Genomic DNA, 25,322 nt, shown 5'->3' with positions numbered 1-25,322 from the left:
TTGATTTATCACTGTGTAGTAATTAATCTCGTGTTTATCTCGTCCTTTAATGCTGATTGAATTCTGTCGACCAAATTAGATTGTGATCATTAGTTTGATTGAATTACTATGTTTTGATTTTGACAAGTTTAAAATGAACGACAGGAACCATGAACTTAGATTTCGAGCTAATTGACACTCATTTTGACTGTACACTGGATTAAATCAAAGAATTTCAAATTTCATTCGTATATATGTTTACTATACTAGTTGATTAATAATGAATAAATATCAGTTTTATTTAATGCCTGATTGAGTCAATCTAAAAATGTTTTCTGAACAATATTTGATTGTAGATATCTAACCTATTTGTTTATTTATCATGTATACAAATGATCTTTCCTCATTACAATGGATAGGAATTAATGCTGATTAAAGCTTTTATTCTATAAAGTTACTCTCCACGAGGCCTGAAGGTTCTGGGTTCAGTCCTTATATGGATGGTGAATGAACACTGTACAGGAGTGTCTAACTAGAAAGAAACAGTTACTTCGTGTACTTTTCTTTGTTTTAAATGATCATCGAACTAAACTTTGAAACTTGTACATTCCATAAGACTTGGATGTTATATGTTCATTCTTAGGTAAACTCTTTAATGGGAACTATTGAGAAGTTCCATACAACTATCCAATGCTTCCTAGTCCTACGATATCTCTCCATATTTATTTGTTTCTTTAAACACTTAAACATTGGTGCAAGGAGGCACCAAATATGAGGGTCACTCCCTGAGTCTATGACCTACAAGTCTAATCCACAAGGCAGTGGAGCGACGTTAGGAGATGTAGTGCCACAGTAGTCGGTCAGCAACAATAAGTTGATACGCCACTTGTTTCCTCAAGATCCTGTAGTCCATTTACACCATTGGTTTGGAATGAGGGTTTCCTAGTTGTATACTCTACATCTACCAACCCGTTTAAAGCTCTGGATATTCGCTTTTCGTCCTTCGAATTTCGTAAAAAAACACCCTCAGCCATGAGAAGGCAGTGAATAGGAATTTCCTGGTAGTGGCTGTATGCATGCGGTCATGTGAGAGTATTTGGAGAAGGAGAGTTGACTCTCCCCACTCTCAACCATATCAGAGCATTTAGGGTCACGATGTCTCTCCAAATATACTCACCTCATTAACCACTATGATATCATTCAAAAAAGCAAACACAAGCACTATTAAACCAAGTGATAATAGTTGAAGGCGTGAGTCTATGAAAATACTAGATCTCCACAAAAACCCCTTCTGATAATAATAATCATATGCTCACTAGTGAATGACTTCGAGAGGTATATGCAGGAGTTCTAGTGATAAATAGTGACCAGTGAAGTCCAAACCACGTTTGTTGTGAGATAGGAACTCACTAAAGACAATTGGTAAGCGGTTTCTCAACTTCATGGATTGGTTGGAGTTAGACATAAATACCATCGGATGCCGGCCAGCTCAGTGGTCTATCGGTTAAGTGCTCTGGCGCGAGACTGGTAGGTCCTGGGTTCGAATCTCGCGAGGCGAGGTCGTGGATGCGCACTGCTGAGGAGTCCCACAATAGGACGAGTTGGCCGTCAAGCAGTGCTTCCAGGTTTTCCATGATGGTCTAGCTTCAATTGAAAATACTGAAACCTCCACAAAACCCCCTTCTGATAATAAGTGATAATACTTCATGTTTTTTCGTTTTCTTATTATTACATATTTATATTTGTTAAAAATTATTCGTTTGCATTCACTGTACAAATGAAAGCCAAAATAAATTCAGATCATTATGTTGATATTAATTATGGAAGAAAAAAATTTTTTTTGATTTTTTTAAAAAAATTTTTACTACAAGTCAATGTGTATGGATAAAATTTTTGCTTAGATACCGTTGATTTTTTTGTTGATTTCAGTGTTGGGGTTTGAAATGATAGGAATACATTGGACTGGATATTAAGTTGATTACAAACACACATGCACGCGCACACACATGCACACACACGCACACACACATATACACATATGAATAATGAATGAATAAGTTAGTCAGTTGATGGATGATTCTGTCCAGAGTATTTGTTTGTCGTTTTTAAAAGAAAAAGGGGGGGGGTATTCGATGAGGATAATAATAACAGTAATAGATGAATGAAATGTTGTGCAATGTAGCTTCCCTTTGAACTATATATACTTTATCATCATTCCATCCGGTTAACGATTATTCCTTGATTATCTAATTAGAATAAGAAAAACAAAGCAGAGATAGAATAAATAAAAAAATAAGTTTAACATAATTGAAACCAAGTGATTATAGTATACTGATGACTGGATCAAATTCAACATAGTGACTTTTAATGTTAGTATGACATTCAAATTGTTGTAACCGATAGGATATAAGTATATTGTGGTTAATTACCAACGGAATTGAGAGATGGTTGTGCAAATCTCAAAATGTGATCTAAAAATTAGGCCTACACCGTGAAACTTGAAGGTCCTTGGTGAAGTCATGGATTGTCAGTACCACTGAGGGGTCTAAGGCTAAAAATGAAACAATTGTCCATATTTATTTAACTAAGATCAATTCCTAGTATAGATTATGAAATACTTCTTATGATTAGTTTATAGAGCATACAATTTGTTCAGAACCGAAATTCTTTAACGAGAAATCTTAATATGGCGTTATTCCGTTGGAACGATGCAATGTGAAAACGAAGGAACATGAGATGTATTCTATTTTTTAAGCAGGTTTTTTTCTGAGAATTATTTTCAGAAGATTAGTTCCTTTTCTATTGACTTAAAAGTAAACTTGTGTTGATACGTTGAATTCTAGGTGGATTTAAGTTGTACAAACTTGATAAAAAAAATTGAGATGATGGATCGATCAATTTTTTGACTACTATTGTAAATCTGGGAACACTGGCCGGCCATTTCGTCCTAGTACGGGATTCCTCAGAAGTGTGCATATACGATCCCGTCCGCGGGATTTGAACCCAGGACCTTCAGTCTCGCGTGCGAACGCTTAACCTATAGGCCAATGAGCTGATCGGCATCCAACAGTATTAATATCCAGCCTCAACCAATCGCGCGTGCAACCGGAGGCCCTGGGTTCAAATCAGGCTAGCAGAATCGTGGATGAAGACTTCTAAAGGGTCCCATTCTAGGACGGAACGGTCATCCAGTGTTTCCAAGTTTTCAACAGTGGTCTAACATCAATCGATTTATGATCTTAATCAATATCTTTGATGAGTTTGTACAACCCTCTAATACTATAAACTACCACAGGTGAAAGAACTACCTATAAATAGGATTTTATTGCTTCAGAAAATTTTCTTCGCTCAAACATTTTCATTTTTTTTAATGAATCTATTAGAAATATTTCAAAAATATATTTATAACTCAATAGAGGGTCGAAGTATATAACGATCTCCTTTTAAATGATTAAGTGTTTTTGACAAAAACGAGAGTCCCCCTTAAATAATAAACTTTGAAAAACGTATGAGCTGTGTTAAATCGACAAATACATTAGATTCTCATTACATTTTACCGGTAGGTTCATGATTTTAACAGTTTTTGCATTGATTGGTCAAAGATTAGCTTACAACTTTCTAGGGCAGTTTCCGGGTAGAGTATAGCCTCACCGATACAATTTTCAGACTGAAAACAAACATTTTAGAGAGATTATTTGAATGTTAATTATATTCCAATACCCTTAATACTAGGTTGGTTTTATTATTATTATTATCATGATCATTGTGTAACATAAATGGAGGTGGATCACAAGATTGAAGCGATATACATATTGAGTGGTTGTTTCGTTCATGCCCGATTGAGCAATACCGAATCAAAGTGATTAACAGTACAAACAACCCTAATGCCTACTTCTGCAAAAATACATGAATTTGATAAAAAGTGAAAGTAGCATGACTAATTAAAACTTAGTCATCAAATGGTAGCTTTGTTTCTCCTTTGGGAATAGTGTTTATACTAATTTTCTTCATGCTAATAACAATCTTAAGAGAAATTGTAGTTTCATTTCTGATTGAATTTCTTAAACCTAATTCTCAAAACATAAGCATAAGTATAAAAAAAATAAAGTTTGTTGATTTAGAATACGAAAAGAGTCATTCTGATTTATCAGAAGGGGGTTTTGTGGAGATTTTAGTAATTTTATATAGTTGAGATCATGAGTCAATTGAAGCTAGACCACCATGGAAAGCACTGGACTGCACACTGCTGAGGAGTCCCACAATAGGGTGAAACGGCCGTCCAGTGCTTCCAGGTTTTCGATGGTGGTCTAGCTTCAATTGTATTGTATAATGTTTTAGACTAGTTAATTTAATATACCTTCATTTGAACACTGATGCTCACACATAGACTCAAATCTAGTGTCCATCACTTTGAGCATTCAGAAGTCAGATGACTATCTACTAATAAGTGTGAATAATATTTTATCTAGTTTCATGTTGACCTTCAACTTTCACATTAGAAGTTGAGTCTCAATTTCTTTTTCTGGATGATTGATTTGGAAATAGCTTCTGTGATTAAAAAATATTATCAATCTTTTCTAGGAAACGAAGAGTTGTGATATTCCAGGGGATTCATTTGAACTCATCTGAATGTTAATATTTTTTATTTTTTTTATTTGAACACATAAATATTGGTACAAAGGAGCACCAGATAAATATGCGCCACACAAATCTCATTTCCTTTGTGTGAGGGTTGTGATACTGCTCAGGTGCCCAAACTGAAGCAGGTGATTTTCTTAGGGGGCCACACCCACAGCCTTTGACCTAAAGATCTGATCTAAAAGGCAGTGGAGCATCGTAAGGGGATGCAGTCCCATGATAGCCGGTGACCGACGATTGATTCATACGCCAGTTATTCTCTCAGTATACTGGAGCCCATGTTCACCATTGGTTTGGAATCAGGGTTTTCCAACTCCCCTAGGTGAACCCTCCGTGTCCACCAACTCGGTTAAATTTCTGGAACTTCGCTTTTCGTCCTCTCAATTTCGTACACAACACCCTTGATGAGAAGGTAGTGAGTAGGATTTCCTTATCAGAGGCTATATATGCGTGGCCATGTGAGAGCATTTGGAGAGGGCGAGCAGACTCTCCCCAATCTCGGCCGTACCAAGGCATTATTTCATTATCCAATTATTAAAATGAATGTAGAGGATTTATTTTATATTTTTCGTGATCGAAAACACTGTCCAGGAGATTTAATACCTCAATGATAATGTCTTAAATTATAAAGTTGCCTGACAGAGGGTTTAAATTCTACATAGAACATTAGTTCCTTTACAGAGTTTCCTATTTACTACCTTAAACCACATAACATTTAATTACATTATACACGATCTCAAAGCACTCAGACTAGTGATTATATTATAATTTAATCGATAAAATGAAAACCGCACTAAAAAAACAAAGCAAATATGAGACTGATCATCATATAGTAGTCACTTAATTCCATTCATATCATGCTTATCTATTATCAATCCAGATCAGATTATTTCAAAAGATCATGTATCCGTTAAATAATACAATCACGTCTATCAATGTCCTTTTTCAATGTTGAAAACAAATGAAATAAATGTATTTACTTCTAATATTTTAATAAATGCTTAGTAGTGTACTTTGCCTAGGACAGGGTTGGATGGTGAATACTGGTGTGTGGCCTATGCTCCTCCACCAGGGGTAACAGGCGTAAGTAAGTAAGCATACTACCTTTTATTCTATGACCAGAAAATACTACTTTATAGTTCAATAAAAAAAGTTAGTCATTGATTAAATGAGTAAAATTCCCTTTAATGTCAATTACACACTCATCTCCCCCCCCTCTTTTTTTTCTCTCCCTACTTGTAAATGTTTAATTTCTATCAGAATGTTACAATATATAATAAGTACACTCGAAATAAATACATTTCCTTTTTTGAAAAACAAAACAATAGGGGGCTTGTTCATCTTTTGTTGTTAAGTTCATTTTAAAGTAACAATTAATCATTTGAAAACATTTGAGATAAAAATAAGTAGTACAGTATGGTTGATAATAATTTCCAACCTGGAAACATTGGACGGCCGTTTCTTCCCATTCTGGGACTCCTCAGTGACAATGCGCATCCACCATTCCGCCTGGTGAGATTCGAACCCAGGACCTACCAGTTTCCCTGGTGGTCTAGCTTCAATTGATTCACGCTTTCAACTATGAAAAATACTAAATCTCCATAAAAACCCCTTCTGATGAATTTTATTGTTTAATTACTATAACTATCATAGAATAAACATTAGATAAATGTATGATTTTTTTATGCTTCAATTGTATATCCACTAATCGGTTCACTTATGTGATTCATGAATAGATATTGAAAACTAGGAAGTGCTGGATAGGAGTTTGATTCTAGTATGGAACTTTTCACCAGTTAACACTAAGAAATTTCAAGTCCCGTGGTAAATGATTGACAGTTAGAAAAAGTTGATTGACTTCCAGAGATACAGTTCTCAATTCAACAGGTTTAAGATGTAGCATAATGAAAACCAAAAGTCATTGGTGACTTTTTCCAACAGTCAAGACTCCTTACTAGCACTTCAGGGACATTTTCAAATAATTCGTTTGTGAGTTGAAGGGGTTTTGTGGACATCGATTTAATTTTTGGGCTGTATTACTCACCATTTAAGCTAAATACATGAGAGTGGGATGGATATGCACCAGTGAGAAGTCTTATACTGGAACGAAACAATCATCTAATGTTCCATAGGTTTATAATGGTTCCTTAGCTGAGATCAATATATAGCGAATATAACCTACAGATTAAACCAATTCGACGAAACCCTTCCAGATAAACTTGAGTATAGTTTTGCTGGAAAGACAAGTGATTAAGTTAAAAAACCAACCGAAAATTAGGGGCTATAGGTCAACTACACTGTTTTAGTTTTACAACTCATTGGTTAACACAATGGCTCTCGAGTTGATGTCAACCAATCATGTAAACTATTTTCGAATTGAACTTACCTTGACCATTGTATAGTTGGACTTGAAGAATCCCTTACAGTTTCTTTATTTATCATTGATTCCTGAATAGTCGTTGCCGATGATGTTGATGATGATGATGAGGAGGATGAGGAGGAAGAGGAAGAAATGGAACCTGATAAAGACAAAGGTGAAGATAATGTTGGAGTTGAATGAAACATATGATTTATAGATTTTGATGCTTCATTTAATTTTACTCTTTGCATTAAATGAATTTGTTGTTCATGATTAGATGATTGTATAGAATTCGGTCGTGTTTTAACAGATGATATTGATGGTGAAGTATTAATTGAATTTTTTATTGAAGATTGTGTTTCTGATGTAGAACATAAAGATGATGTTGTTTCTATATCATGATCTGTATAGTTATCTGCTAGATAAATTAATGATGTTGATAAATTCTGTTAATTAAAATAAACAAAACAGCATACAGATTATTCAGAAGAGAACAATCGTTACATAAGAGTAGATAAAAAGTAAGTAAGTATGATTAGACTGTTTTATTGATTATCATTTTAAGCCAGTAATCACCGGGAAATAGTTTCATCATTATGTTGGCTTATTTAACTGTACACAACAATGATCTCACTGATGAACAAAGCCGAAAAATGTAGGATTTATGACTAGGATATAATCTTAAGACAAGATCTAATACTTCCCATTTCCAGTTCTGGTTTATTTGTTATACATTACAACCATCATCTGTCATTATTAGTGGTACTTGTTTCATGTTTGATATGTTTGATTTACATCAATTACAACTTCTGACAATAAATTGAGGGATCTACTTCAAATTTTATCACCTATGAACGCGTGATCATTAGTAGCATACAACCTAGTGGTTTACATTACGAACTGACTTTAGGGGGACAACTGTTAGAAATTAGAAATATGTTTCTGGATTTCTAATGAGAAGCTATAATCAAAGACAGGTATTACCGATTGAAGTTGGATCTTCAAATTCTGGTTTAACAATCTGAAGCTAAATCACTCTATTCAAGGGTTAAAGATTTTGATTTGGAAGCCTAATAAGATTGAGAACTGTTGAGGAGTCCCTTACTAGAATGAAACAACTAATTAATGCTCCTTAGTTTCCAGTGGTTGGCTAGCTATAACCGATATGTGATGTAAGCCACGAAATGAACACTATTTATAAATCCCAGTAGTGCAAGATATTAAACAGTTCGTTCTGTTCTGCTTTACGGCTGTGAAACGTGGCCACTGAGAGTAGACGATACTCGTAAAATACTAGTACTTGACCATAGATGTCTTGGAAATATTGCTCGCATCTGCTGGGATCACCGGGTAAGTAATAGTGAGGTTAGACACAGGGCATTAAGGAATGATGGTAAATCAGTTGATGAGGTTGTGAATCTTCATCAACTGAGATAGTTGGGCCATACGTTACGTATGCCCGAACACTGATTACTACGACACGTAATGCTGACCAGTGTTGGAGATGGTTGGAAGAAAGTTAGAGGAGGCCAAACCAAAACATGGCATCAGTCCTTGAAGTCACTAACTTCCGGTCTGAACCATGTTTGTTGATGCAGACTACTTGTTTGGGGTTCGCGCGAATATCGTAACCGGTGGTTGGAGACTGTGTGACATGGCTCAGAATCGATCACAATGGTGTAAGTGTATACACTCTTTATCTTTCCTTAAACTGTGAGATTAAAATTACTTTATACCTTTCTTTCTACGAACCAATTCTTTCTCCCTGTATTATATCCTTATATACAATCTTTCTTTTATTTATTACTACCATTGAAATAACTACTTCTATGAATTCGATGATGGTTTAATCATTAAATTAATGATCCTATCTATAATTATCGAGTTCAATCAAATGAACTTTCATCAATAGGAATAAATGAGGTTAGTTTTCATTACAGACTAAAATAAACAGTTGAATTACTGAAAACCAGGTCATATCAAAGAGTTGATTTGTGTTTATTAACTCCTCTGGATAATTATCCACTTACTACTATTGCATATTGGATAACATTCAATATCTCCAAGTCACATAATGAGTACAACACCTTTAGACTAGCTAACGGGGACCCAATAGTTTATATACCCCTTTTCCCTAAACTTGCGTTATCGTTATCAAGTGAGATTTGTAATATCTATTTAATTAGAATTAGAATTCAGAGAGTTTATTTCGATGAGTACATACACTTTTCAGTGCAGTCGTTCCTAATTTTTATGTTTTTTTTCTACTACAAGATCCTTCTCTCTAATGAGTATACTTATTTCCCCCTGTCATCCATTATTTGGTTTTAGATTTCGTTGTGGTAAATATTCACTCAACGTTTGCCATTTAATAAACTCGACTAATAATAATAAGCAAAAATGGATAGTGGCTGACAGTGGAATTCATGATGGGAATTTCGTCCTATTTGGAACTTGTCAGCAGGATGTATTTGCATTTCAGAGTTAATATTCACTCTGGGACTCGAGGCAATCTGTACAGTATGCACATATGCCAATAAGAGAATGATCAATTACAGTTCTAAAACATCAATGGAAAGATTCAAGTAAACAATACCAACTGAGTTTAATAATAATAATGGTAATTTCACTAACCTGTAAGTTATACGATGATCCAGTCCATGAATTATCATCTGTTGTTTTATTTTCAACCATCGAACTTAATTCATTTGATGGTAGTCTACAAGTTGATTTTGAAAGAGATATCTGATGATGATCTCTACTATGTTCATAGATAGAAGATGATTTATTAAATTTTGAATGGGATGTAATTTGTGGACAAATTGATTGTTCAACATTGTTACTTGTTTTCACTTTATGTTCATTGTACTAGTAAATGGTTTTTTTTATGAAAAAAATATAAGAAAAATATTCTCAGAAGGAGTTTTTGTGGAGATTTAGTATTTGCATAGTTGAAATCATGAGTCAATTGAAGCTAGACCACCATCGAAAACCTGGAAGCACTGGACGACCAATTCGTCCTATTATGGGACTCCTCAGCAGTGCACATCCACGACCTCGCCTCGCGAGATTCGAACTCAGGACCTACCAGTCTCGCGCCAGAGCACTTAACCGATAGACTACTATATGCGCACTGCCACTGAGCAGTCCCACAATAGGACGAAACGGCGGTCCAGTGCTTCCAGGTTTTCGATGATGGTCTAGCTTCAATTGACTCATGCTTTCAACTATGCAAAAAAATATTCATTTATCACTGGTTATTATTATAATATGTTATCATTATTGTCTAGTTATTGACTAATAGCAAACTTCAGTATGAATGCTTCTCCTTATATTGAACCTATCAGTATATAAACTAACTGATAGTACATATTGTTAAAGCTTACAAACGATATTTACAATTAAAGTAAGTTTATTATAAACAAGAACGTAAGTCAGGGGAACTAATTGTAGTTTAATTGGAAATTATAGAATCTCTTGGTAAAGTATAAGAACTATACATTGAATACTTCATCTACGAATTACCATCATTTGTCCTTTATATTGTTTATAATTCTTCTGATTCACAATTCCTTCCTAATTCCACTTTTGTTTTCTTCAAGTCAACCTTCATAGCCTTTTGCTGCCGGGTTTTTAACTTCCGATTGGAGTTATGTTTGTCGACATGAATAACAAATACCACAAATTAATTAACTTCAATTTACATGGACGATGTTTATTTATGAAAATTTTGGTTGATATTAGATGCAGGTACATCCAGCTGACGAGTTCCAAATAGGACGAAACGCGCTTCCTGGATTCCACTGCTAGCCACTAACCATCTTTGTTTACAATACTTGTGAATTAAGTCAATATCGAAGCAGTCCGTACAGGATGCACATATGACCAATAAGAGACTGACCAGTTGCAGTCCTAACACATCAATGGGAACATTCAAACAAACAATATTAAGTGAATAAATTAGATCTTTTAGGAAAAACTTAATTCATTACCTCATTCATTTCATTATCATTATCATTTGTAACATGATTTGAATCTAATCTATTTACTTGTGATATAGAATAAGGTGGATATAAATTTGATAGAATGAAATTGGATTGTTTTTCATTATATTTCATTTCAGGTAAATGATTCATATTATAATTCATTTCATTATTAATATGCTTTAAAAATGGTGCTATATTATATGGGATCGTCTGAAAGGAATGATTTGGTATTTTTATTAGATTATCTATTCCTTCTTGTTGTTGTTGTTGCTGACCAGTTTCATTTAGATGTTTCTCTTCTATTGACCAATCACAACGTAATCTCTTTAATGGATGATAATGATGAGGGGGAGGATGAGGATGATGATGATGGTTGTTGTTGAGGGATTCCGTGTAAGGATTTGATTGTTTTAACCTCTTATTATTTAACGTTAAACATGATCTATGATTATTTAAATGTTCATTATTATTATTATTAACATTATTACTATTATTAGTGTTAGTAGTAGTAGTAGTATTATCACCCTCTTCATTATCATCTTCAACAACATCACCAAATCCATGTTGATCTCGATGAAGATTCATTTGCGATTGACGATGTGTATGTGATTGTTGTTGCTGTCGACGTTGATGATGATGACAGTTTAGTGAATTATGTAATTCATCATTATTTGAATTTGTCGGAGAATTATTATGATTTATATTATCTAAACAATTCATGTCACTTTGTATACTTTCTAGACCACCACTACTATTACTAATACTACTACTACTATTGTTACTGATAACTGTACCACTTTCAGGACTGCTTTGATTTATACCAATAATATCATCATTCATAATAGATGTTGGATTAGTATTGGAATGAATTAAATGTGTTGTTGTTGTTGTAGTTGTCGCTATTGTTGTAGTTGTTGATGTACCAGTTGTAGTACAACAACAATAACCACTTGATAATACATTATCAACATCTTTTCTGTCAAATGTATAAAAAGCTTTATGTAAATTAATTCTAGAATCATGTAAAGCTGATAAACTGTCACGATGTTCATTTAATTCTAAACTTGATAGAATGGATGGTGCTGCTGCTGCTGACGTTGTCGTTGATGTTGTTATTCCATATGGATGAAAATTAATACCATTTTGACCAGTTAATGCTAAAAAACTATTCATCGATCCCATTTGCACTGAGGATACATTGGGACATAATGAAATATGACTAGTATCATTATTATTAACGTTATTTGAAGATGACGTACATCGATTGTTTAAATTTTGATTATTATCTGTTAGATGCTGTGAATGTTGTTGATGACGTTCTACTTCTACTTCCTCTTCTGCTTCTCCTTGATTAGTACAAAATATAGAGGAGGATGATAATGATGATGTTGGTTGTAGTGATTGCGAAGCTAGTTGTAGATGTGGTGATCGAAATCCAATACTACCACGATTAGGCATTGTATATAATGCTTCGGCTAAATCTGCAGCACGTTTCAAGATGATTTCACGTGGTAAACGTTCTGGATCACCTGGATGACGTGGAATAATTTTGCATAATCTTTGAAATCCATATTCAATTGTAGGATCTGTCATTGCTAAATAAAAAAAAGTCAGTATAGTTTTATATGAATAATTCTTTTTTACTAATATGGATAAGAAAATGAAAAATGATTGTACATGGACTGTAATAATATTTGCCTACCAAGACTTTAAGTCATCCAAGTGTCAATACTCAGAACTTAATATGTGACCAGTCTTTGTTGCTATGTGGACATCCAGTGCAAATTGGGTCGATATATATTATTATTATTGATCAAGAATTTAGCCCTGAATATCAACACTAGGATTGTTTAAACATTTAAGCACTGAACCCTTTAGAAATGTTAGTAATTATTTAAACTCAACAGCTCAATTGAAAACTCACTGAGCGTTCAGAGCAATAGGTACAACGTTCTAGTCCCAATGTAAACATTAACACTGAAATGTGGTAAGTACATTCAGCTGATGAGTTCCAAACAGAAGGCAACACGAATACTAATGCCAGCCATAATTTATCCATTCCATAAAACATTTTATTATGCATAACAAGCAAATTATTTAAATTCATTTTGCACTGATTGAATCTTCTCATTGATGTTTATGACTTACATTGATCAGTCTCTTATTGGCATATGTGCATCCTGTACGGATTGCTTTGATATTGTCTTAAGTCACAAGTATTATATTCTTCGATAAATAGTGGTTAGCAATGGAATCCAGAAAGCACGTTTCTTACTATTTGGGACTTGTCAGTTGGATGTGCCTGCATCTCAGAGTTGATGTTTACTCCCGAACTTGGACCCAGTAACATTCACTTCAGACGCAACGGGATTATCCGATTAGCGGACGAGACCCAAATAGAACGAGACACGCGTCCTGTATTCCACTGCTAGCAATCATCCATCTTTGCATTTAAGGTGAATTTAATCAATATCAGTTAACTGAATAGTTTAGAGAGGAGTAGTCGGACTCGAGCCAGTTCACACAGGAAGCACATATGCCAATAACAGACCGATCAATTGCAGTACTAAAACATCAATGAGAAGATTCATACAAACAATACAAAACGAATTTAAAATTCCCCCATTGCACGAACTAGTGGCTATCAGGACTTTGTAGCTAAGTGGATAATATGATCGCGTTTGAAGCCTACTGTACTGGCTTCGAGTGCCAGAATGAATATCAACTCTGAGATGCAGGCACGTCCAGCTGACAAGTCCTAAATGGAACGAAACGCACATCCTAGATTCCGCTGCTATCCATCATCCATCTTTGACCATAAAGCAAATTATTTAGTTTGTGAATGTAGTAAACTGATTATTATATTTTTTAAACTTTGAAAATATACTACTTACCAATATAAGCAAATCTGCCTGGATTATTTTTACAGAATGTTTTATTTTTAAATGCTAATGTCACTTCAACAACACCAGATAAATGTCTTGGTGGTGTACTAACACGTAGAGCATGTGGTGTAATCAGCTGATTATAAAAGATAATGAAAAAAGGAAAAAAAAATCAAATTTATAACAATAGAATTTAATAAACCATTCAAGCGTTTAGTTGATTATGTAAAGAGGATATTCTAGTGACTTAATGATAATTATCAGAAAGGGTTTTGTGGAGATTTAGTATTTTCATAGTTGCAAGCGTGAGTCAATTGAAGCTAGACTACCAAGGAAAACCTGGAAGCACTGGACGGTCGCTCAACTTCGTGGATTGGTTGGAGTTAGACATAAACACCATCAGATGTCGGCTCAGCGGTCTATCGATTAAGTGCTCTGGCACGAGACTGGTAGGTCCTGGGTTCGAATATCGCGAGGCGAGGTCGTGGATGCGCACTGCTGAGGAGTCCCACAATAGGACGAGTTGGCCGTCAAGCAGTGCTTCCAGGTTTTCCATGATGGTCTAGCTTCAATTGACTCACGCTTGCAACCATGAAAATACTTAATGATAAGTTTTGTTAATTGAACATTAAATTCAATTTTACTAGTCACTTCTGATAAGTCTAGATTAAATCTGCTTGGCAACTTAAACACTACAGAATAGCGGTAAACTACAAAAAAATAGATATTTACTCAAAAGGTAGGGTGTGTGAAAGAAATCATGCGTATTCATACTATTTAATAGAGCCATGATCTTCTAGAAAGTTCTAGGAGTGAATTTTAATATGATAACAAAAGGGTAAATATCTACTCAAATATATGGCCAGTGATCCATCAATGTTCTTGATGTTCAGATTGGATAGAATTGGATAGAACTTCCCCTCGGTCCCCAGTGACTCTTCTAAGGAGTACTTTGAAACTTCTTAGCACGCAACAATTGATGACGTAAGTTTTTTATTTGTACTTTTACTTGTCCAATTTTTTCTCGCTTTTATGGTTTCATTTCATTGTTGTCAAGCTACAATTGTATAAATCTTAAAATTCCTTTTCTATACATTTATGTTTCAATTGATTCTCACAAATCTTAGTGAACATTACAAATAGAGTAATAATAATAGTAGTCGTAGTAGTATTATCACTAGCTTTATTCAATACTGTATTTTCGGTACAATAAAGAATTCTCAGCACAAAGTATTTCAGCAAGCTTCCGTTTCTTACTTCTTCGTCGATTGTGATGAGTTATCGCCGGTTAGAAGTTAGCAGAGCAGTCAATCGACATCTGAATAATGTACATTCTTTTCACTTCATATTGCCAGCAACCGCGATATCTCTGAATCTTTACAGCAAAAGGTTGTACACTTTTCAGAAACGCATCTGAATAGGTTGTGAGATTAATAGCCATAATGATGTATTAAAACAAACAAAATTAGATAACTTGTTGAAATATCTAGATGACAGGAACAGGTAGTCCAGATGACTAAACAGGCCGCCAATAGTATTAGTAGTAGTAGTAGTAGTAGTAGTAGTGGTAGTAGTAGTAGTGAGAGTAGTTATGGTTTCGTAATTGATCATACAATTAGATATTGAAAATTTCACTTAATTATTAACTAACGTAAACAAACTGATGTATATGAAATCATAACCTATTATCTAAACAGGTTATAATTAGATATCTAAACAGTAACCACTCTATATCGTTCTTATTACTGCTGATCAAATATTCAAATAAGTATATCCACTCTAAAAATAGTTGATAAAACATCATTGGAGGCTGCACTCATCACAGATCGATTCCTGTCAAGGTACCATCAAAAACCAGGGAGCAAATCATATCTTTTTCTTCTTAATGTTGGATTTACCAGAAATGGGAACTTACGAACGCCCCCCCCCGGGGATCGAATACACGTCATCAGTTCGATTCTTAGTATGATTATAATCTTTAAATAAATTCGTACCAGCTACTTATTAAGACACAAAATTTACACCTGAGAAGAATTTGTAAAACATTTATGTATTAGTAATTGTTTTTAAGACCACATAGTTAACGGGGTTGAGGAACATTATTATTTGACATTCCATCCATAGAGTTGAAATACAGAGAACTATTTCTTACTATGTGGACATCAGTTTAGTGGTAAGATGAATGTATATTTCTGCGACATAGAACTTGAGTGTATTTGCTAGGCAAAGATAATAGTGGGAACTATCCAACTTTTGTATCCTTTCTAACTGAATTTAGTGACATTTGCTACTTTACAACTTAAAATTATATCTAGAAGCTTCATTGAATTAGTTTTTATTGAGTACTCTAAAACACCATCATCTCTAAACACATCGTTATTTTTATACAGTTGAAATCATGAGTCAATTAAAGCTAGACCACCATGAAGAACCTGGAAGCACTGGACGGTCAACTCGTCCTATTGTGTGCGCATCCACGATCCCACCTCGCAAGATTCCAACATAGTTATTTATTAAACGTTAGGGAAATTTCTCTGATAAGTGATAAGTTCTTATTACCTTCTTGCTTCAAATCTGATACTAAACAAATAAAATTTCAGAATACCAATCTATCTAGATGTAAATATCCATGACCTCATCAGGGATCGAACTCAGGACTTACATGTCTCGTAGCGAGCTCATCTTTAGATTAATGAATCGAAAATTGGAGGTTTACATTTCTAATTTCATCCAATTTGTGATAGAGTGTAATCATCGTAAATTGTCATCGAGGATGACTATTTCACTTCTGATATGGTTGAAATTCACTTATTATAGACGCTAATTAGAACCCTATCTATCTCAAAGTTAGACGCATTGAAATAATCCTCAAAATCTATTCAATGTCTTAGATGTTCATTTAAGTAGTATCAAGAACAGCTTCATAATGGATTAAATAATTAAGTAAAGAAACATTATCACTTACTTCACCCCATACAGCAGTTGATCCAAAAACAATTTGTAGACCGGGGAAAAAATTCTCACCAATCACAGTAATCGTTTCACCACCTGTAACCCATCCTTCATTTGGACTTAGTGCTTTAATCACTGGACTTATAGTTGAGTAGACTGAGAAGCAGAAATGAAACAGAACAAGAAAAATGATTTCTAGTTTCGGATTTTTTTGAAAAAGACTGAATATAATGTTTTTGATTTCGCTTACAACGATAAATTATTAACGATTAAAATCTAATTTGTTGGAAATGATTTAAGGAATAGAATTTGATTACGGATTGATTTCCTCACCTTAACGTTAAGATCATTTATTCTGTAGAATATATTGAATGGGACTAATTGTTGAACCTACGGGAAGCGAACCTCGTCCTATTTGGGACTTATCAGCCGGATATACGTAACACATCTCAGAGTCGACGTTCACTCTGGGCTTCGAATCTAGTACATTTTGCTTCAAACGCCAACATGTTATCCACTTATCTATGGAGTTTAGATAGCCATTCGCTAGTGGTTTTTAATGGTAACCCGACTACATCTAAATTTTTTCTATTAACTCATAAATAAATTGATGGAATTTCTATCTTTGAATGATATAGGAATAATCCTTTATTTAAAACACCATATTTATATATATGCATATCTCTTTTCTAGAAAATGACTTTCGATTTTTAATAGGATTTAATATACTGATGAGATATTATTTTGAGCGTTTATGGTATTCGCATAATGTATTGAAATTACCAAATGAGAAATTATTTCACATTATTCTTAATTAATGGTTGAATTCAAGAGCCGATTAAAGCTAGACCACCATGGAAAACCAGGAACTACTGAACAGCCGTCCCATCCCAGTGTGGGACTACTCAGCAGTGCACATCCACGACGTCGCTCGCGAGATCCGAATCCAGGACCTCAGGTCTCGAGTGCGAATGCTTAACCTTTAGACCACTGAGCTGACCGGCATCCAACGGTGTTAATGTCTAACTTCAACTAATCCATGATATTTTGCGATCGTCCACCATTGTCTTCAGTGAGTTAGTACCACACAACAGACACTATTGAACTTCACTAGTCATAGCTTCTCACTATAACTCCAGGAATTCCATCCTGAAACCAGTCACTAGTGAGATTATAGTAATTTAACAGTTGAATTCATGAGTCGATTAAAGCTAAACCACCACGGAAAACCTTGAAGTACTGGACGGCTGTTTCGTCCTAGTATGAGACTCCTCCTTAATTAGACAATAAACAAATCAATGAAATCATTTTATGTGAATAAAATCTATTCTTTTGGAAAATACACATAACTGATTTAAACATCACTTGTGTATTAAGTTGTACAATTTTACAAATCCTTTAGAGAAAATGAATAAATTGTTCCTGTATTGAGAAGCGCTAGAATATCTTTTATTTTTTATTTTTCAAGCGGTCGATTTCTATGGTTTATATCACGAACTAACCCGAATTAGACAACCGTTGAAAATCAGGAAGTAATAAACATATATTTTTTCTCAGTATGAGACTTCTCAACAGTGAAAACAAAATGACTCCAACGCGGCTTAAAACTAGCATTTTCAGGTCTCACGAAGAGCATCCAACCTTGAAACCAGTGTATCAGTATTCAAGTGTATAAGGTAGTTACTGACCAATGGCAATGGAAGATGGTTTTACAGTATCTAGAACTAATTATTGTTAGATACTTAAGCCATTGGATACTGGCTCAGTGGTTTAAAGATTAAATATCCTCTTCAAGACCTGATAATCTTAGTTTCGAGCCCCATTCTAGTTGTTGATTCCCACTGTTAAGAAACCTTATACTGAGATAAAACATACGTGTTCAGCGGTTATCTAATCAAGATCTGTTCTCCACCATTTCAAAATCAAGATCTGTACATGACATGAACACTGAAATTACAATATTACAGGTAAATAACTTCACCTTTGAAGAGGTATAATCTTACCGTGATAGAAGTCATATAAATAGTAACCAACTGTTTGTTTACATATACAATGGGAATTCCGTTTAAAATATAGACTACATAAGTTCTTTAGATTTTAAGACATTTTACTTCACAAGTGTAACCTTATTTAAGTTGAATCCTTAATTTCCAAACATATCAAAATGAATACTGAGTTTTGTTTTACACTGTTACATTCAGAATCACCTAATGATGTAATTACATATCCATCTAATGCAAAATATTGATAATGAATTTATTTACTCATTTGTATATCCAATGATAACATTATGTTTTGGTTGATTGCTTACTTCCCTTCTTCTTCCCCATCTACATCCTCTTTTCTTTTCTTATTTTTTTTTCCTTCTTTGAATGAAATAATAAACCGTCAAAGTGTAGATCGAATTACTTTGCTACACAGTTCCAACAAGACCAACACCAATTATCAATCAATAATAAAAAATTCACGACTCATTTAACACCATCTAATTACAAACCCTTAAGGCATTATACCTAAACACCATGACATATGAACATAATGATAGTTGTCGAATATCATTCTTGTATATGTATTCTTCTATGCCAATGTTCATTTGTTCATCTTATTTATTGTATATATATATATATATATCAATGAAGGGGAAATAAGAGGGTGGATAAATGGTTGATTAGTTGTGGGTGATTACGAAATTCATAAAAATCCCAAAGGAAATTAATAGACTGTTTAATTTTGTAGATCAATATTCTTATATAAACATTGACTATGCCAATGATAGAAAAATAAAACTATGGAAAAGTTATGTTCTGTGTGTGTGTGTGCATATATAGATAGATACAACGTAATGAAACGGAACAATTCTGATAGTAAATAGTTTCCCCCCCCATCTCCCCCACCCCAGTTCATTCTCTCTAATTTATTGTTACAATGGAAATAAATTATTTTCTAATTAATACAAATTAACATAGAAATCAGTTATTTTGTTTCATTTTGTTTTTTTAGAGAACGATCTTCCATTGTTCTACTAATCACATTGCGTCATTATCAGAAGGGGTTTTGTGGAGATTTTAATAATTTTATAGAGTTGAGATCATGAGTCAGTTGAGACTGATAGGTCCTGGGTTCGAATCTCACGAGTGCGGGATCATGGATGCACACTGCTGAGGAGTCCCATAATGGGACGAAACGGCCGTCCAGTGCTTCCAGGTTTTCCATGGTGGTCTAGCCTTAACTGACTCATGATCTCAACTCTATAAAACACATTGCTTCATTGTTTAGAGATTGTATAGAACAATACACTATTGTATGTGTCAGAGAGACATGATCCGTTATTGAGACAATTCAATACTATTCTATATTATATCAAATTATTGTAAGACAAGAAATCCTTTCCATTCTTTAGAGACTTTCATAGTATATAAATATGCTTGAAAATCGTTCACCTAAAACCATTATGTACAACTATGGTTGTGATTTTCTAGGTCCTGTTCCATAGGGTCCTTCCAAATTATCACATTAGGTTAGAACTCTGAACGGAATTGGATTCATCATCACCACTACTTCTCATAATGATATTATTATTACAATTCCTTGTATTAATGAATAAAACTGATGTTATAGTTCTTTGTCATAGGAAAAACTGACTAAAAGGTATATTTAATCACAGTTAATTGTTGACACCCAATGATCAATCAGTCGTAAATATCTTAGTCCTACAAAAGTCAGTCGCTGTCTGTATAGCAACATACTAATGTTTCAGATTGTGAAACTTAGTGACGAGGTATCGAGTCCACCTTGAAGTACTAGTTCTCCCATAATTACAGGTACACCTTTCCAAAGAGTTCTAAATGGTATGAAACCTTGATCAAACGGGGTTTCTTGTCTGCTATGTCTTAAACGTTAATTGATATTGTTTTTTCATTTCACTAGTCAGAATCCTGATTATAATTTCCCTACTACGTATGCTTATTCTATTTGGACTATAGCCCACAGTCAATGATATTTTGTGACCGACAGGATTAATCTTGAGCTAACATCGGTCGTTTCGCTGACACGCACATTTTCTTTTGTCGCCAGACTTAAGTTTGGAGAGTAAGGGAGAAATCTAGATTATATTATCATTTTTTCAATTATGAATGGGCCTATATACAGACATCACGAACTGGATAACACTGTATTATAAAAAAAATCATGCACAAACATACTAACGTGGTTGTGAACCGGGAAAGCTGTAAATAACTGAACAGAGATAAGTTAAGAATAATAAAATGTACAGTAACAGTGTATGGCTCAAACGAAATCTTACAATAAATGGAATATGGACTAATATTAATCCAGTAATTTAGTAATTACACAATCGAAATATATATAATGAAATCATAAAAATAACTTTGATAGTGATTATATCTTCAATCTTTGTTTTGTTACACCATTAATGACTACCTCTAGACGTATGAAGTGTAAATTCATTTTGTATTGATGTTTATGACTAAAATTGACCAGTCTCTTATTGGCATATGTGCATCCTATACGGATATCCTCGATATTCTCTTAAGTCACGAGTACTATAAGCTTAGATGGATGGTGGCTGGATGTACTTGCATCTCAGACTTGATGTTCACTTCGGGACTAAGACCTAGTGCGGTTCACTTCAGACGCCACCACATTATCCGCTTAGCTGATGAGTCCCAAATAGAACGAGGCACGCGTCCTGGATTCCACTGCTAACCATCATTCATCTTTGTATCTAATGTGTATTTCATCAATATTAGTTAACTGAATGATTTAGGAAAGAGTAGTTGGACTGTGAGTTATTTTTTTTCTACGACCTAATATCACCAGGGGAGGGTCAATAAAATCCAGAAAGTAATTCATAACTATTTCGTCCCGTTATATACCTTTTCATCTGTGAACGTACAACCATATCACAGATTATGAACTTAGGACATTCAAGTAATATAGTGAATGCCTAAAATTTAGACTATAGATCTGAAATCTAGTAATATTTGCACTTTTAACTTCAATCAATCTACTGTATATACCTCAACATTATCCAATACCAAAAAGTGGACCACTACCTCATTCCAGACATATTTGAATTCTATCAATCATGATTTCATATTTGAACCTTGAGAATTCTTCTTAATACACATACGAACAATATCCTGTTTAGGAGGTTTTCATTAAATCAAGATTAATCCATAATGGAAAGCGACTTCATTAACAATTGGTTTCATATTAACAGATCCCACATTCAGAACCGTGGATGTCCAATGCTGGGGAGTCCTATACTAGAACGAAGTGGTTTTCCAGTGTTTCCAGGTTTTTAATAGTAGTCTAACACTGATCATTCCATGATAGATAGATATATAACTCCTCCTGTAGCTCTTCTAGAGTTACTGTCGGTCTCAAACCCGGGTAAAGGAGGAAGGTTGGGCATGGGGTTAGCGACCCCATCCCGTAGAAAACTTACACGCTAACAAACGCTAACCAGCTGGTGGGCAGCCTATGCTCCTCCACAAGGGGTAACAGGGGTAAGTAATATATATATATATATATATATATAGAGAGAGAGAGAGAGAGTGAGAGAGAGAGATTGATTCACCTACTTCTCCAAATAAGCTAATTTTATATTCATTTTATTCCATGTTTATATGATAAACATCGCGAAAAGTTGAACAATTAATAGATCAATGAATTATCATCCATGTTGAATATATAAACTCAACATTAATTAAAAACAGAAAAATAAACTGAGAAATATAGTTCTCCCGAGGGAAATTAGTCCAACAATAAAAAAAGAAAAAACCAAATTTTGTTTTTATTAACTAGTCAAATTACATCTGAAATAATGGTGAGTTTCTCTTAAATGAAAATATTTTCATTTATTCATCTATAATACTCATTTACTCTCTTACTCTCACTCACTCACTCACCCGCTCACCCACTCACTCACTCAGCCACTCAATCACTCTCCTTCTTGCTATCATTCTGCCTTTATGATATGGTTATAAAAGTTTGAGTAAATATTACCTAATGTTTATATGTAATTACATTTCTGAATATTTTAATAATGATGAGTAAGTCATGGATGTAATAGAAAGTAAAATGTATATAAAGCGTTTTAGTTTAACTGATGTTATCATTATTGTCAACTATTATTTATTAAAAGACCTCCAAACTAGATAGAGTTACTTAATTTTGTTAGTAGTATGTTACAATTCTGAAATATGAGAAGGGGTTTTGTGAATATTATAGTAATTTTAATAGTTGAGATTATGAATCAATTGAAGTTAGACCACTATAGAAAACCACAAAAAACCCCTTCTTATAATAATCATATGCTCACTGGTGACTGGCTTCAAGAGATATTTCCTGGAGTTCTAGTGAGAAACAGTGACCACTGGAGTTCAACCAGGTCTGTGGTAAGATAGTCACTCACTGAAGACAATGGTGGATATGTCACTCAATTTCGTGGATCGTTTGAAGTTAGACATTAACACCGTTGGATGACGGCCAGCTCAGTGGTCTAGAGGTTAAGTGTTCGCGCACGAGACTGATAGGTCCTGGTTTGGAATCTCGCGAGTCGGGATCGTGGATGCGCACTGCTGAGGAGTCCCATAATAGGGCGAGTTGGTTGTCCGGTGCTTCCAGGTTTTCCATGGTTGTCTAGCTTCAATTGATTCATGATCTGAACTATTTAAATTCTGCAATATTCAATTTTTATTAGCTACTCTAGAGAATGCTTACTTTCAGAGCATATAAATATATGAGAAGTCAAGTATTAACTACATTTCAAATGAGTAAGGTTTTTGCATTAAAATTAGCAAATAAACAAAACGAAAAGTTTACTTATATAAATATAATTAGCTTTCAAGTTTTATGACAATTGAGCTGGGATTCAACGGTGTTAATGTTTAACTTCGATGTATCCATGTCGGATGTGAGACAGTTATCCACCAAAGACAATAGATGAAGGATTACACAAGATCATGGATCGATTGAAACTAAACATTTATACCGTAAGATTCCCGCTTGATGGTCTAGAGTTTAAGGATTCATACATCAGAATGAAGGTCCTGACTTCTAGTCATTTTGGTGTGGGATCGTCGATGCGCACTAGTGAGATGTCCCATACTAGGACGGAACGGCTGTCTAGTGCTTCCAGGTTTTCAGTGGTGGTCTAGCTCAGATTGACTAATCAATTCAACCTTGAAAATGTTATGTTTGCCTAGTTCTTTGTGTTAATCAAAGTCTATCAGTCCCATAACAAGTACAAGTTAACTTACGATTGTAGATATGCCTTGTTGACTAGTGAAAACTGTCACAACCGTGAACGAAACAAAACTTCCTACTAAATATCTCCAAACACCTAACATCAAAGCACTATGAGTAAGATGTCAAGTTAGTCAAACTAGCAGCCACATTATGATTTGATAGATAACAAAGCTAAGGACTACACAAATATTATATTGATTACCATAGAATGTATATGTATCAGTCTTACAGGAGATTCATCGTGAAATAAATTACTCAATTGTAATAGATCTGAATCCTATATATAAAATATATTCGATCAAGATATCTCACTCAGATAAAGATTGATAATAAATTTTAAACAAAGATGGATAGTGGCTAGCAGTGGAATCCACTTCGTCTTATTTGGGAGTCGTCAGTTGGATGTACCTGTATCTCAGAGTTAATGTTCACTCTGGGACTCGAACTCAGTAACTTTCGCTTCAAACGCCATCGCGTTATCCACTTAGCTACTAAGTCCTGATAGTCACTTGCTTGTGAGTTGGGGTGAAGTTTAAATTCATTTAGTATTGTTTGTTTGAATCTTCCCATCAATGTGTTAGGACTGCAACTGGTCAGTCTCTAATTGGGATATGTGCATACTGTGCGTATTGCCTCGATAAAGCCTTACCATTTTTGTGAATTAAACAGTTGCAGTCCTTTTTCTCTTTCCAAATTTATTTCACTGGATTATACTCCTTGAATAACATCTTCAAACCCTAATCTTTCACATAATGCTTATGCTCTTAATACTTCTACCACTATGGGATTTGAATCGACAACTGCATCTCTGTGATAATGTGTTATGGCAACTCGAACTGATCTACGTGCGTACGAAGTTCGACGTTGTCGCTGACTGACTGACAATATTTTCATATAATGAAGATGCGAGTAGTGTTGAGACGGTTACATTATTTGTAACGTGTGTACATGAAGATCCAACATTGTTTCGTAGAGGAGGGAAAATCATATATGTATTAGAAAAAGGAGCAGAGCACAAAAGTCAGAAAGTAAAATAGATTTTTTAAATGAAGCTGAAAAAACCAACTGGAAGTTGGAATACGACTATGTGGCCGGCCGAGATCCAAGCGAGTACGAAAAAGAACAACAACCTTTCAAATAGGCTGTCCACGGAAAATTTATTTTTACGTATTCCATTAGAAAAAAGAAAGTGAGATGATATGACGGGATTAAAAAGCAAAATTACCACTATAGGATTTGAATCGATAA

General features: G+C 34.3%; 1 protein-coding gene across 1 annotated transcript in view; it reads right to left on the bottom strand.

Annotated features, from left to right (window-relative positions):
• Positions 1–2,190: 2,190 nt before the first annotated feature.
• Positions 2,191–25,322, bottom strand: part of Smp_194660 (hypothetical protein) — a gene marked incomplete at both ends in the record, with an annotated part of 43,551 nt that continues 20,419 nt past the window's right edge. Inside the window, 6 exons of the mRNA XM_018798834.1 lie at positions 2,191–2,225; positions 7,137–7,422; positions 9,611–9,844; positions 11,026–11,286; positions 11,923–12,557; positions 16,809–16,955. Coding sequence (XP_018650683.1) covers positions 2,191–2,225; positions 7,137–7,422; positions 9,611–9,844; positions 11,026–11,286; positions 11,923–12,557; positions 16,809–16,955 — 1,598 coding nt within the window. The remainder of the gene's footprint in view (positions 2,226–7,136; positions 7,423–9,610; positions 9,845–11,025; positions 11,287–11,922; positions 12,558–16,808; positions 16,956–25,322) is intronic.

This window comes from Schistosoma mansoni, chromosome 3 (genome assembly GCF_000237925.1).
Source record: "Schistosoma mansoni strain Puerto Rico chromosome 3, complete genome".
Lineage (NCBI taxonomy): Eukaryota > Metazoa > Platyhelminthes > Trematoda > Strigeidida > Schistosomatidae > Schistosoma > Schistosoma mansoni.
Note: the sequence above shows the minus strand (reverse complement) of the source record. Positions and strands in the feature narration are given on the sequence as shown.